The sequence below is a fragment of the Myotis lucifugus genome, unplaced genomic scaffold (assembly GCF_000147115.1).
Source record: "Myotis lucifugus unplaced genomic scaffold, Myoluc2.0 scaffold_28, whole genome shotgun sequence".
Classification (NCBI taxonomy): domain Eukaryota; kingdom Metazoa; phylum Chordata; class Mammalia; order Chiroptera; family Vespertilionidae; genus Myotis; species Myotis lucifugus.
In genome coordinates, this window is record NW_005871076.1 from 9,474,279 (window position 1) to 9,487,425 (window position 13,147).

The following is a 13,147-nucleotide window of genomic DNA, read 5'->3' on the forward strand; positions in this document are numbered from 1 at the left end:
GAATTATTTCAGGGTAACCAAGTATTTGATGAGGGGAAGGTTTTTAGTATAGAAATATTTGACCTAATTGATAAAGAAACAATAGAATTTAAAATTGCCATTTTGCAGCCCCTAATGAAATAAAGAAGCTAGGCCAAGATGATCAAAGACTACAGTGATGGTTAATGTTAAGTGTAAATTTAAATGGGCTAAAGGGATGCCCAGATAGCTGGTAAAACATTATTTCTGGGTATGTCTGTAAGGATGTCTCAAAATCCAACACCCACTCATGATTTAAAAAATACACACAATCTTTTAGAGGGAGTGGAAGGGGATGACAGTGGGGGGGTGGGGTGAGAGAGAGAGAAACATGTGATAAGAATAGAGTTTGTGATGTGAGAGACACATCAATTGGTTGCATCCCACTGGGGATCAAACCTGCAACCTAAGCACATGCCCTTGATCAGGAACCAAACCCGAGACCTTTGGACGCATGGGCTGATGATCTAAAGTTCTTTATGTGACAGAGGAAGCACAACAGCCACATAAGTAGCTCCCAACATGATTTAAAAGCCAGCATTATCACAACTTATGAAGATCTCTGACCTGATCCTTCTGAGCCGATAGAGAATAAGCACAGCAATCAGTTTTTCTTGTGAAATTCATCTAAAAACTAGCCTAAAGCTTAAGGCTAGGCAGATGGGCTTTAGTTTCACCGGCTCTGTGCTAAAATTAATTAGCTAATTTGAGAGATAAAGTATCTTAAAATGTCAATTCTGAGTGAATAAAAATTGGCATTACATTGTTTAATTCTACATATCAAGGCATTTGTTTTCCACTATGGGTTCCTTGAGGGTAGAGACTATCTTATTCATAATGTGAGCTGCCACTGTAGAGTACGTGCTCAACAGTTACTAAAGTTTGCTGAATTTATTAGACTACTTGAAAGCTTGGGAAAATTACTAATTAAAGTGGTTTTTTACTTAAATAGTAAAAAAATTCTCTGCATTTAAGAGTAAGTCCAACACCTGTTAGAATGGCTACTATCAAAAAGACAAGAAATAGCCGAACCGGTTTGGCTCAGTGGATAGAGCGTCGGCCTGCGGACTGATGGGTCCCAGGTTCAATTCTGGTCAAGGACATGTACCTTGGTTGTGGGCGCATCCCCAGTAGGGGGCGTGCAGGAGGCTGCTGATGGATCTTTCTCTCTCATCAATGTTTCTAACTCTATCCCTCTCCCTTCCTCTCTGTAAAAAACCAATAAAATATATTTTAAAAAAGGACAAGAAATAACAAAGAAAATAAGATCCATTTATAAGTTAAATTTTACATTACAAATACATAAATATTACTGTTTTGAGAAAAAACAAAAGTGTAGAGGAGATTTCAGAAAGCACAATCCAAGAAAATACAAGATCCATGGTCATAAAAAAAGGTTTATCATTTACCATTCCCCTAGTTACAGAAATAAAGTAGTAAACATAGTTGGTTTTAAAGTAATGACTTTATTAATAAATATACATCCATATGATGATGTAGATACAAATCATGAACACTACTCCATTCCCATACACACAATTGCACATGAGTAGCTCAAGTTCATGGACATAAAAACATACACAGTATCTATTCAGACTTTTTACAGCAGAGGACAGCGTGCTTATATCAGTTAATTGGTAATTATTTTCTCTGTAATTATCTGTGGAAAAAGGAAACTGTGAAGCTTAAAGAATCAAAGTGGTCTGATTGCTATAAATCACACACTTGATTTACTATAGCATTTAATTTTCCAAAAATTAAATACATTATATGTGAAAGCACGGATTTATCTACTTGGGGGTGATGGAGGAAAAGCAAAGATTTAGATACATCCTAGAGTTTAATAGGATATAGTTAGCTATAATAAGCTATAATAAAAACAGAAACCTAAAGCATCAAAATATTTTATGTCCAAGGAAAACATGTTTTCAACAACTGCTGTAAGTTCTTCTATTTTACTATAAAGGGATCATAAAATGTTTCTGCATATAAAGACAATGACTGACAGAATAGCAGTTATAGTCAACATCCCCTGAATTGTTCTTTTAAAGCTTCTTAAAATACAAAAGAGAAGGTTGGTGTTTTTTTTCTCTTTAACCCTTACACTGGATGGATTACCTTTAACCTAAGTAAATGATTTCAGATAATTTTTTTCCTCCTTAACTCAAACTTTATTCTTACTTCATGAAAATATACATGTAAATTCACACAAACATTAGTTTGGAATGAATATTACTTTTATTACTTTAACATGTTTCTTTTAAAAAGTAAATAAAAATAAAGAATTTTTTAGTCTAATTGAAACACTGATTTTAAAAATGTCCCCAAATATTAAAAATTAAGCAGATACTTTTCTTCCAACACAACATGCCAGTATTTTTTAATATCCAGTGCAAAACTCCAAAGATAGTATCAAAATCATCCCCTACTAAAGATTAATTATGCAAGGTTATATTTGTCAAAAAATGAATATTTCATCTGCATTAGCTCATTGGTTAATGTAAGAGTAATAAATAAGGCATGTTAAAATATTTTTTAAAGAAAAAAGTAAAGCAAACTTACTTGAACAGCAGATAATTTTCTGACCAACAGTTTTAATACAGAATAGTGAAACCTATTTTGTGAAGAGAATTACACAATATAAAATTAGCAATTTACCTTTAAAGGAACAAAGGAACAATCATACAGTGGGAGGAAAAGGCCAGTTTTCCCCAACTGATTATATTAAAGTGTAGGCATTTTAACATGCTATTTCAGTGTTTGTCATGACAAGAGACAGTGTTACAAAAGATGCACAATGTAGTGTTTAGAGTATAGATAAGTAAAAATATTTTCTAGTTTAAGACTTCATGTTATCACTTAGCTGTGTCTTTCTCTTCAGCATGGCATCAATAAACTGTTCACAAGGAGAAAAGGAAGTAGAATCAGGAGATGCTCACCAGCACAGATCTAGTACTCCAAGTAACTGCTCATGAACAGAAAATTCAGTTTTATAAATGATGTTATCCATTCACAACTGTAGCCATTTGCCCCCTTTCTTCCCTGGGACACAGCTCCTGATACTAATAAACACTGTTATGCACATACTTCCTTTAGTTGATTTCACCATTTCATTAAAATGGATTAAAAAAATCAGTATACAATAATACACCTGCTTTACCTTCTGACACACAGCACAGCACCACTGAGTAGATGTGCTGGAGGATGGGGAAAATGGGAGGGAATGAATGTTGGGAAGGGCAGAGAGAAAGGGAAAGTTATGTATAACAAAATCTGGAATCAAAATAAACTGAAAGGCAATGTCAAATGGACATATAAAAACACATCATGCAACCAAATCCTTGACAGTGGTATATATTATTCTACAGTAGAATATTTAATTAAACAACCGTTTTCAGGAACTCAAAACAGGATTTCTAAGTAGCCAACTGCTGAACATCAATCTGAGAAATAGCTAAATGACAGATAATGAAAGTGGATAAATATATGAATAAAGATGTATGCATTTGTGTGTGTCAAAAGTTATACTGTTCTGAGTAAATGATTAAAATTTTATAGTTTAGGCTTCTGCAATTTAGCTGCCTGAATGTTGCAACTGATTATGTAATCATCCAACATTGTTTGCTATGGTTTGTGCAAAGCTAAAATTGTTGAGGTCACTGTCTTAGATGCCAGTGCACACACAGTCCCCACATACAATGCAACACCTCTTACTGTAAAGAGCAGCATAAACTCCAGCTCATTGTGTCAGGCATCACTGGAACACCTGTAGGCTTGCTGCTTTTTTCCTGATAAAAAAGGTACGAAACATGACATCCATTTGCAATCAGAGTTTGTATTAACTGAGAGCAAGCCCAAACAACACAATATGTGCCTTTTTAAACTTTTAATCACTTTAAAAGTTTTTGGGTCCTGCAAATATACATTATAATCTCAAAGGCATTTTAAATCACAAATACATACATTGTAACTTTAAAGTTCAGTGGAATTTTTTTCAAATCCAAAGTTTATAATAGTTTATTCAGACCAAACTCAGGATAAATAAAATGTATATCAACAAAAAAATATTACTTTCAGAAAGGGGTCAAGAAGACTTCCTTTCGTCCCTACTATACCCAATACTTTTTTTCTTTTCCATCTATCTTACTTCTAAAGCAAACACTGCTGGAAAAATTTTGGGTGTGGTCTCACTGGAGCCACAATTAGGTGTTTAATTAAACTAACCCACATATATTTTACATATTCCATGCACAGATGGATTCCTATATATTTCTTAATATTTGTATTCTGACAGTCAGAAAACTGCATTTTGTTTATAGCAGTTTTAGTCTACCATTCAGTTTGTGTCCTTTGGTAGGTATAAACCTGAATCCACAGTAAGTGCTAATGCAACAGACAGTTTCTCAGAAAAAAACAACAACAAAACACTAAACATTCTGAATAAATGAACAACAATAAATGTTTTAAGCATAATGCTTTACAACTAAGTCTATGAAAGGCAAAATGTAGTGAATACAGTTCCATGCAAACCTTAAGAATGTTTCTTTTTCTATTATATTACATATGCTATTCTCAGAATACACTGTATTTCACCAAAAATGTAATATGCAGTTTTTATTAAAAAGTTTGAATCGTTTGTAGTGTTTGGTATATATGCTCTTAGGCAATTAAAAAAGACACAACCTATCATTGCTGAAAGGCAAACATTAAATAATTCCTTTAGGAACAAATGGTTAAATCAGTTAATGCCATTTAGATCAATAAATAACAAGTTGCCTAAACTTAGAACATTAAAAATAAAATTTTTAACATCTGAAGTCTAAGTAAATGCCAAAGCATACAAATATGTGTCCTGTCCCATGAAAATAAAAGTTGCAAAAACTAACAGCCATACTTCAAATAATTGTGAATTATTAGTTTGCTTTGTTCCATCAGTTAAAAATACCTTAGATATTATCTTTCTTATATTGTAGGCTTACTTCACAAACTAATGGGTATAATGGATTCTGTTGTTTTAGTACATAAAGCATCTATTTAGAATGGCCCAAAAGTAGTAATGAAATATGAGACACAATCATAACTCTAAAGGAAAAGCAAAAATTCTTTAGTTAGATGTTATACTTGAATCTATATACAAATTCAATGCCACTGCTTGTGCCGAGTGTATCTGCCAGCATATGGCAGTTTCTGAGCAAAAGCAGGAAAAACAAACAAAAAACAGGAAAACAAATGTGGAAAGCCCAGGTCATAAAATCATGTATGTCAAAATAAAACCAAGAAGCTTTGGGATTATTCACAATCTTCCTTCTAAACCTGGCCCTCCTTTCCTGCCTCATTCACTCATTGGGTGGCTTGACTTCACTGCTGGTTTCCTCGACCCCATGAACTGCTCTGCTGTGCATCATAGGGTAAGGAAAAGCAGCAGTGCCACAGCCATAACCAAGATCGGCAAGACGGGAGAGAGCTTTAATGCTACCTGGAGGTCTCCCCGGGCTGACTTTGTATCCCGCAGCTTTGGTTGTTCCCAAAGGTCTGCCTGGACTTGTCTTAAATCCAGCCGCTTTGGTGGTTCCCAGGGGTCTGCCTGTGCTGGTCCGGTATCCTGCTGATTTGGTGGTTCCAGAAGGCCGGCCACGCTTACCAGATCGATTGAGATTTTTCTTTTTCTTTAGTTCATCTTTTATCTCTATGCTTCTGCCACTTGTAGTCTGCAAGTGCGTGTCATTTAATGGGTCTTGCCTCTGACAAGCCATTGGTTTGTGGCTGACTGTGTGGCTATATTTGCTTTGCTGGGAGGAATATATGTCAAACTGATCAGCAGCTCTCATGGCATCTTCATTAAGGCAGGAAGGCTTGCCAGGCCCACAGAAAGCCGGGTTAGTGCTGGCAACAGGATGCATCATTTTCTACCAAAAATAAAAAAACAAATATGCATAAATATATATATATACAAATATGTATCTGTATGACGGCATTCAGTGGGAAAATAGTCTGTCTTCCAACAACTATGCAGGAAACCTAAAATTAGGCTAACAGGCAGGACTCCAGACCACTTATAAACAAACACACATCAGCAGATTCAAAGATACTTGTTTTTCTCAATTTAATCACGGGTAGGAACAAATGCCACACAAACTCAACTATAATACTGATTTAGTAGCTTAATGTTCTCTGCTTAGGAACTGAAAAAGTGTATAGGTAGAAAATAAATCTGTATATTCTGTAGGAATATATTTTATATACCACAGGAACATATTCCAGATACCTATATAATTTATATTCTCTTTTCTTCTAGATCATTAAACCCCAAAAAGATAACAGTAAAGACAAGAACTCTTATTAACATGATTTTTTTTCTTCAGTTTGCCAAACATTCATAGAATGTTTCCCTTTGGCCTTTTATTATACTTCTCACATGTATATTTCTGATCTGGCCACAGTTTCCAGATCACAATTTATTATTTATACACAATCCTCAGTGTACATTATTTACAAAAGGTGGAATGTGCCAAGCAATGAATACAACCTCTTGACCAAACATATTGACTCCCTTCAAATGACTCTATTCAAACAGGAGGCAGTACCAATATAGAGAGTAAACAAACGTTTCCATTAGCTAAAATGAGTGAACTTTTATACCAACAATTGAGAATTATATTACAATTTGGGTAACAACCATAATAAAATGGTAGGGTTATCAAGACAAAAAGTTGAATGTATTAACACTGCTTTCTCTCTTTTTTAAAAAAAAATATATTTTATTGATTTTTTACAGAGAGAAAGGGAGAGGGATTAGAGAGTTAGAAACATCGATCAGCTGCCTGTTGCACACCCCCACTGGGGATGTGCCCGCAACCAAGGAACATGTCCCTGAACGGAATCGAACCTGGGACCCCTCAGTCTGCAGGCCGACGCTCTATCCACTAAGCCAAACCAGCCAGGGCAACACTGCTTTCTCTCTTGATCATAATATGGCATGGATCTTTTTCCCTTACAAGAGCCCTATGACTTATTAACAAACAGACCAAAGTCTCTGTTTTGTCTGTGAGGACATCCCTGTGATGTTTTTCTCTTTGTAAAGGCTGTATTAAACCATCATCATAACAAGCCAGCCCTTATTGTTTAGACACACAGAAAATGAGAGTTCATATAAAAAAGATAAATATATGGTTTCCAATTCAGATTTAGAAAAAGCGTCTCAAATGTATCTGAAGGCCTAGTCTCAAATTGTTAAGGTTCTTTCCTATACCCTTAGTACATGCAATATTGCACCAAAACCTCACAAAAATAGTTACTCCCAGAGGCTCTGAGAACAGATACTTAATGTAAGTCAAAACCATGTAAATTTATTTCATTTTATAAAGGCAAGAGGAAATGGGAATCAAGTCACAGAATTGAATTCTGTTATATTACTAAATATTTGCTGAGACTCAACAGATACAGAGCTGTTGGCCAGTTGGCTTAAAGTCTTAACTATGAAGGAAAAACATCAACAATGAGAAGCTATTTGTTTATGGCAGAAGCCTTATAGACTTGAGAACATAAAACAAGACTGACATAACTGAACACAAATATTAAAAAGAGTAATTCTTCACTCATTCCCCAAGGATATAATAAGAACTAGGTTATTAATTCTCACTAGCTCAAATTCTAATTTCAGATGATAAATAAGGAGAGATTATCAAGACATGTTCAAAATGTATTAATATTAGCTGAAAATTAACAGTTTTTGAGCGTTTTCTATGTGTCAGATAATAAGCTTGACACTGTGAAGATTATTTGATTTAATCATTACCACAACTCTATGAAGGACATACTATTTTTTTTAAGTATATTTTATTGATTTTTTACAGAGAGGAAGGGAGAGGGATAGAGAGTTAGAAACATCGATGAGAGAGAAACATCGATCAGCTGCCTCCTGCACACTCCCCACTGGGGATGTGCCTGCAACCAAGGTACATGCCCTTGACCGCAACCGAACCCGGGACCCGAGTCCGCAGGCCAATGCTCTATCCACTGAGCCAAACCGGTCAGGGCAAAAGACATACTATTATTAATTCTGTTTTACAGAAACTGAGGCAGACTTTAGCAACACATTAGGAAATGGTAAAGCCAAAGAGATTCAGATAACCTGCCTTCAGAACCAACAATGTAATCTTCTATATATATAAAAGCCTAAGCGACCCAACAACTGAACGGTCTAATGACTGGTCGACTGGTGCTATGACACACACTGACCACCAAGGGGCAGATACTCAATGCAGGAGCTACCCCCCCTCCCCCCAGTGGTCAGTACGCTCCCACAGAAGGAGTACCACTCAGCTGACCAACAGGCACCAGATGCCAGGCTCACAGCTGGCAAGCACAGCTGCTGCTGTGCAAGCCTCTCCCACCACTACTGAGCAGAAGTGGCAGCAGGTGCAGCGGGGCCAGGTGAGAGGGAGCGGCATGGCGCCTGGCCTGGGCTCAGGCTTATCTCCAGCTCCCTGCCGCTTTGCACACTACTATACCCCTCAGGGTATGTTGAACTACCAGTTTCAGCCCAATACCCAGGGATCGGGCCAAAACCAGCAGTCTGACATCCTCCGAGGGGTCCCAGATTGTGAGAGGGTGCAGGCCAGGCTGAGGGACCCCACCAGTGCACAAATCTGTGCACCAGGCCTCTAGTATAGTATAAAACTATACCAGGGTTTCTCAATAGTAGGACTATTATTTGGGTCAGGTAATGCTTTGTTGTGAAGGGTTGTCCTGTACATTTTAACATACTTAATAGCATCCCTGGCTTCTACTTAGAGATGTTAATAGCTACACCCTCCTCCTCCCCTTCCCAATTTCTGACAACCAAAAATTCCCCAGACAGTGTCTGGGGGACAAAATCTACCCCCTACAATGAGAATCACTCAGCTATACTAAAATAACAATGCAGGACTTAATTTAATTTAAAATACTTCTACTTAAGTTTTTATTTACCTCTTTAAACCCTACCTCTTCAAACGTTCACAAAACCTTTCTGTTGATAACATCTATAAAGTAAAATAGATTTGTTTTCCAAATTGAAGAAAAGCCAATGTTGGGATTTGTGAAGGGACAAACCACATTCCTCTTCCCATCAAGTTATAAACTAATTAAGAAATATACACAGGCATTAAGATAGGAATCAAAACGCTAGTTTATTTCCAATAAAGTTAGAGTAGAGACGAATTGCAAATACAAAGAGAAACATACTCAGACTTTTAAGCAGAAGATTGTAAGATAAAAAGTGACCCCTTTTACAATTTTGTGATTCAGAAATCACCTTTCCGGAAAGCTCAAGTAAAAAGAGGTAGAAAGGTCCAAATTCTCTTCCACAGGAGGGAAAGCACAGTCAGTAAAAGAAAACTTTTTCCCCACAGTCTGTTTCATTGCCTCAAGTTACTACCACTAACTTACCAATACCTTCCCTCTGGACCTTACTTCCTTTAACTTCATTTTCTCTTAATACATCAGAACATCTGCCATCTATTAGCACTCAGGATATATAGAATCTCAGCTTACATTATGTTAGGCTTTTATTTCATTTTGGAAATAAAAAATTTTTTTAAGAGAGAGAGAAAGGGAAAGGGAGCGAGAAACTCTGTGAGCTCACAATAGTCGGCTGCCTCCTGCACACCCCCTACCTGGGACAAGCCGGAAACCTGGGCATGTGCCCTGACCGGGAATCAGAACCTAAACCCGGATGGGATGACACCTAACCAACGGAGCCACACTGGCCAGGGCTGAAAATATTTGAGTCTATTTGAGCCAAACTGATGACATATGCTGGGAAGCAAGATCTGAAATGCTCCCACATTACCTTACGCTTTTAGAGGCAAGATGCTATTAGAGCCCTGACCGGTTTGGCTCAGTGGATAGAGCGTCGGCCTGCAGACTCAAGGGTCCCGGGTTTGATTCCGGTCAAGGGCATGTACCTTGGTTGCGGGCACATCCCCAGTGGGGGATGTGCAGGAGGCAGCTGATCGATGTTTCTCTCTCATTGATGTTTCTAACTCTCTATCCCTCTCCCTTCCTCTCTGTAAAAAAAAATCAATAAAATATTTTTTTTTTTAAAAGATGCTATTAGACATCCTTTACTCAGATAACAACCAACATTGGGGGAAAAAGACATTAAAAAAGTAGTTCTTCAATTAAAAAAATTAAAAAGCACCTTTATTCAACTCCTTTAATCTTTTCCAGGAATGTATGCATTTGGTTTATATAATGTTAATTCTGACAAAGCTCACATTTATTGAGGGCCAACTCCATGCAAAACACTATTCTCATCACTAAAACACAATAGACAGGAGTAAAGCTGTTTATCCCAATGAAAAGACAATGACACACTGGCTTAAAGAACATTTCTAAAGGGCAGTCTTTCTATATAGTTCTATATTTTCCTTCCCTGCTACTTCCAAGAAATCAGTACAGTATTCTGCTTACTCCATAACTGAGTAATAAGCTGGGAAAGAAATTTATTACAGTTACCCATATAAATAGTTAACTAAAATAGGAAACAACTAAAACCAATCATTTTCTACTTTCAGATTCAACCTGTTAAGATAGGAATCAGCACCATTAGATCTTTGTGTGCATAACTATATATATATATAGTTATGCACATATATACACACACACACACGTGTGTGTGTGTGTGTGTATATATTTGTATGCAGTATTTGTATATACAAGCATCCTTCCCTACTGCCAATTCAGGGCTTCGCCAGCTAACTGTTCCTTCTTGAAAGACTCTTACCATACACTAATAATACAGAGTTCATAGAAAGTAGACAGAACACATTTCTTTTTTAAAAAAATATATTTTTATTGATTTCAGAGAGGAAGAAAGAGATAGAAACATCAACGATGAGAGAGAATCATTGATTGGCTGTCCCCTGCACACCCCCTACTGGGGATGGAGCCTGCAACCTGGGCATGTGCCCTTGACTGGAATCGCACCTGGGATCCTTCAGTCCGCAGGCCGACACTCTATCCACTGAGCCAAACTGGCTAGGGCCAGAACACATTTCTTAAGTCAGAATGAATTCTGTTTCTGGAAAATTTGGACTTGAAAGTCAAGCGTTACAGAACAGACTGTGTGGACTACCAAAGGATGTTTTTTAAAATGGCTCACTGGCCTTAGCCGGTTTGGCTCAGTGGATAGAGCGTTGGCCCTTGGACTGTAGAGTCCCCGGTTTGATTACCTCGGTTGCAGGCTCTGCGCAATCAGGAGCGGGGCAGGAAGCTACAAATCGATGTCTGCCTGTCTCTCTCCCCCTCCCTTCAACTCTCTCTAAAAGTCAATGGAAAAATATCCTCGTGAGGATTAAAATATAATAAAAGTAAAAAGGTTCACTGAATATATTTAACTATGACTAAATTATAATTTTTAAAGCATAAATTAACCATCCTGAAGTTGTTTTACTGTGTGCTTAACCCCAAAGTCTTTTGGTGAACTGTTCTAGCTTATCCTATATAATAAAAGCCTAATATGCAAATTGTCTCTCAAAGGGAGTTCGACCGCTCGCTATGACAGTGCTGACCACCAGATGGCACAGAACATGGCGGGTGTCTGTGATGCGCTGGCAGCAGGCAGCAGGTGGCAGTGGAGGTGCTGCCGGCCCTAATGGGCCCCAACGAGATCGGGACCACAGCGGGATGGTGGAGCAGGTGAGCGGGTGGCACCAGGCCAAGGCAGGTGTGAGCGGGCCCCAGATGCCGCCCAGCTCCCAGGCACTGAGGGAACCTGGCAGATAACTCCGGTGGAGGGGGGTGCGTGGAGGCCCAGGGGCCCAGGTGCTGCCCAGGGCCCGGAGGTCAGCTGGGACCTGCCCTTCCATGCCAGACGCTCCTGCTTCGATCACCGGCCAGGCCTAGGGACCACACCCGTGCATGAATTTCGTGCACTGGGCCTCTAGTATAAAATAATTCCTTTCCCGTCTCTTGAATGAGGCCATTACTGCCAACATACAGAATTATGTTTTCAGTAATTTTCAAAACATTCATGAAGCTTTCTACACTCGGGGGAAATCTTCCTTTCAGGAATTCCAAGTTCCGCTCTCTTCCAAAGATCCAACATAACATAATTATCAGAGATTTATTTCAGGTCATTTGGCTTCAAACAATTATACAGAATCATATACGGTTTTATAATTCTAAATGGAAATCAACTTGTGACTCACCCACCTCAATCACCCAGAAAGTCTATTCAGCAAAGACCAAACAAATGCCAGGAGCTCCGCATGCAGCCCAGCAAGGAAAGTCCTGACACCGGGACAGAACATAAATAACGGCCTCCTTTGTCTTCTTCCTACCCCTTAACTGCGCCCCAAAGCGCAGTGTCCCGCGGCCAGAATCCTCGGTGACATGCGGCGTTCAGAGATGTAGCACCTGTTGTGCCCGAACGCCATCATTAATGTACCAGCAACAACTTTGCAGCCCATACACGCCCACACTAGAGAAAGGGAGGTGTACCCTCCACCATCAGAACCCCTCGTCCACTGTCCGTGCACCCGGGGTTCTGCGAGCTGTGCAAGTCCACAGGCCACTCCATTCAGATGTCCCTGTGGAAGCCAGCAGGCTTTAATGAAGGGGGCGGGAGGGCGGCTGGCTTTGACCTCTCAGAGAGAAGAAAGGATGACCCCTCCCGCCCGCCGCAAGAGGAAGTTCCCCCCAATAATGGCTCCAAGCCGAGGCTACGTCCAGGGCCCTCCTTTCGCTCCGGGCTAGGCCAGAGCCCCTCCTTGGGCGCGGGTCCCAGACCTCTCCTCCCCAGGCTGCAGGCCCCCGTTCTCGCCGCCTCCCTGCCTCCTCCACCGTCGTCCTCCGCCCCGACTCTACTCCCAGCCGAGTTGACTACTCCCCCCGGGTCCACCTACCTCAGCCGCTAGTAGCCCAGCCCCTCAGTGCGCCCAGGGGCTGCCCATCGGCTGGGAACCTCACGCTGGCGACGCTCCCTTCCCAGCCCGCCGCCTCTGCACTGCACGCAGAGCCCAAGACAGAGGGGCAGGCAGCTGGAGCGGCGACGGCGAGGTGGCGACTCCCGGCTCGAGCCGTGGCCACAGCTGAGGGTCCTGCCCGGGACGCAGGAGGAAGAGGCCGATACAGCCCCGGACTG

General features: G+C 39.7%; 1 protein-coding gene across 3 annotated transcripts; it reads right to left on the reverse strand.

Annotated features, from left to right (window-relative positions):
* Nucleotides 1-1,464: 1,464 nt before the first annotated feature.
* On the reverse strand, nt 1,465-13,127 carry CUNH5orf24 (chromosome unknown C5orf24 homolog). Of its 3 annotated transcripts, XM_006086579.3 has the most exons (4): nt 12,909-13,127; nt 5,495-5,924; nt 3,733-3,806; nt 1,465-2,914 (listed from the first exon to the last, which is right to left on the reverse strand). In XM_006086579.3, exons 2-3 carry the CDS (start codon nt 5,919-5,921, stop codon nt 3,766-3,768), a joined length of 468 nt encoding a protein of 155 aa, XP_006086641.1. In that variant the 5' UTR covers nt 5,922-5,924; nt 12,909-13,127; the 3' UTR covers nt 1,465-2,914; nt 3,733-3,765. The 3 variants fall into 3 exon arrangements, with proteins under 3 accessions (XP_006086641.1, XP_014309388.1, XP_006086639.1); XM_014453902.2 differs by having other exon boundaries at nt 1,465-3,806; XM_006086577.3 differs by lacking the exons at nt 1,465-2,914; nt 3,733-3,806 and having other exon boundaries at nt 3,834-5,924.
* Between the last annotated feature and the right edge of the window lie 20 nt (nt 13,128-13,147).

Coding starts and splice junctions, on each gene's coding strand:
- CUNH5orf24 (XM_006086577.3), bottom strand. CDS start 5,921: ATGATGCATCCTGTTGCCAGCACTAACCCGGCTTTCTGTGGGCCTGGC.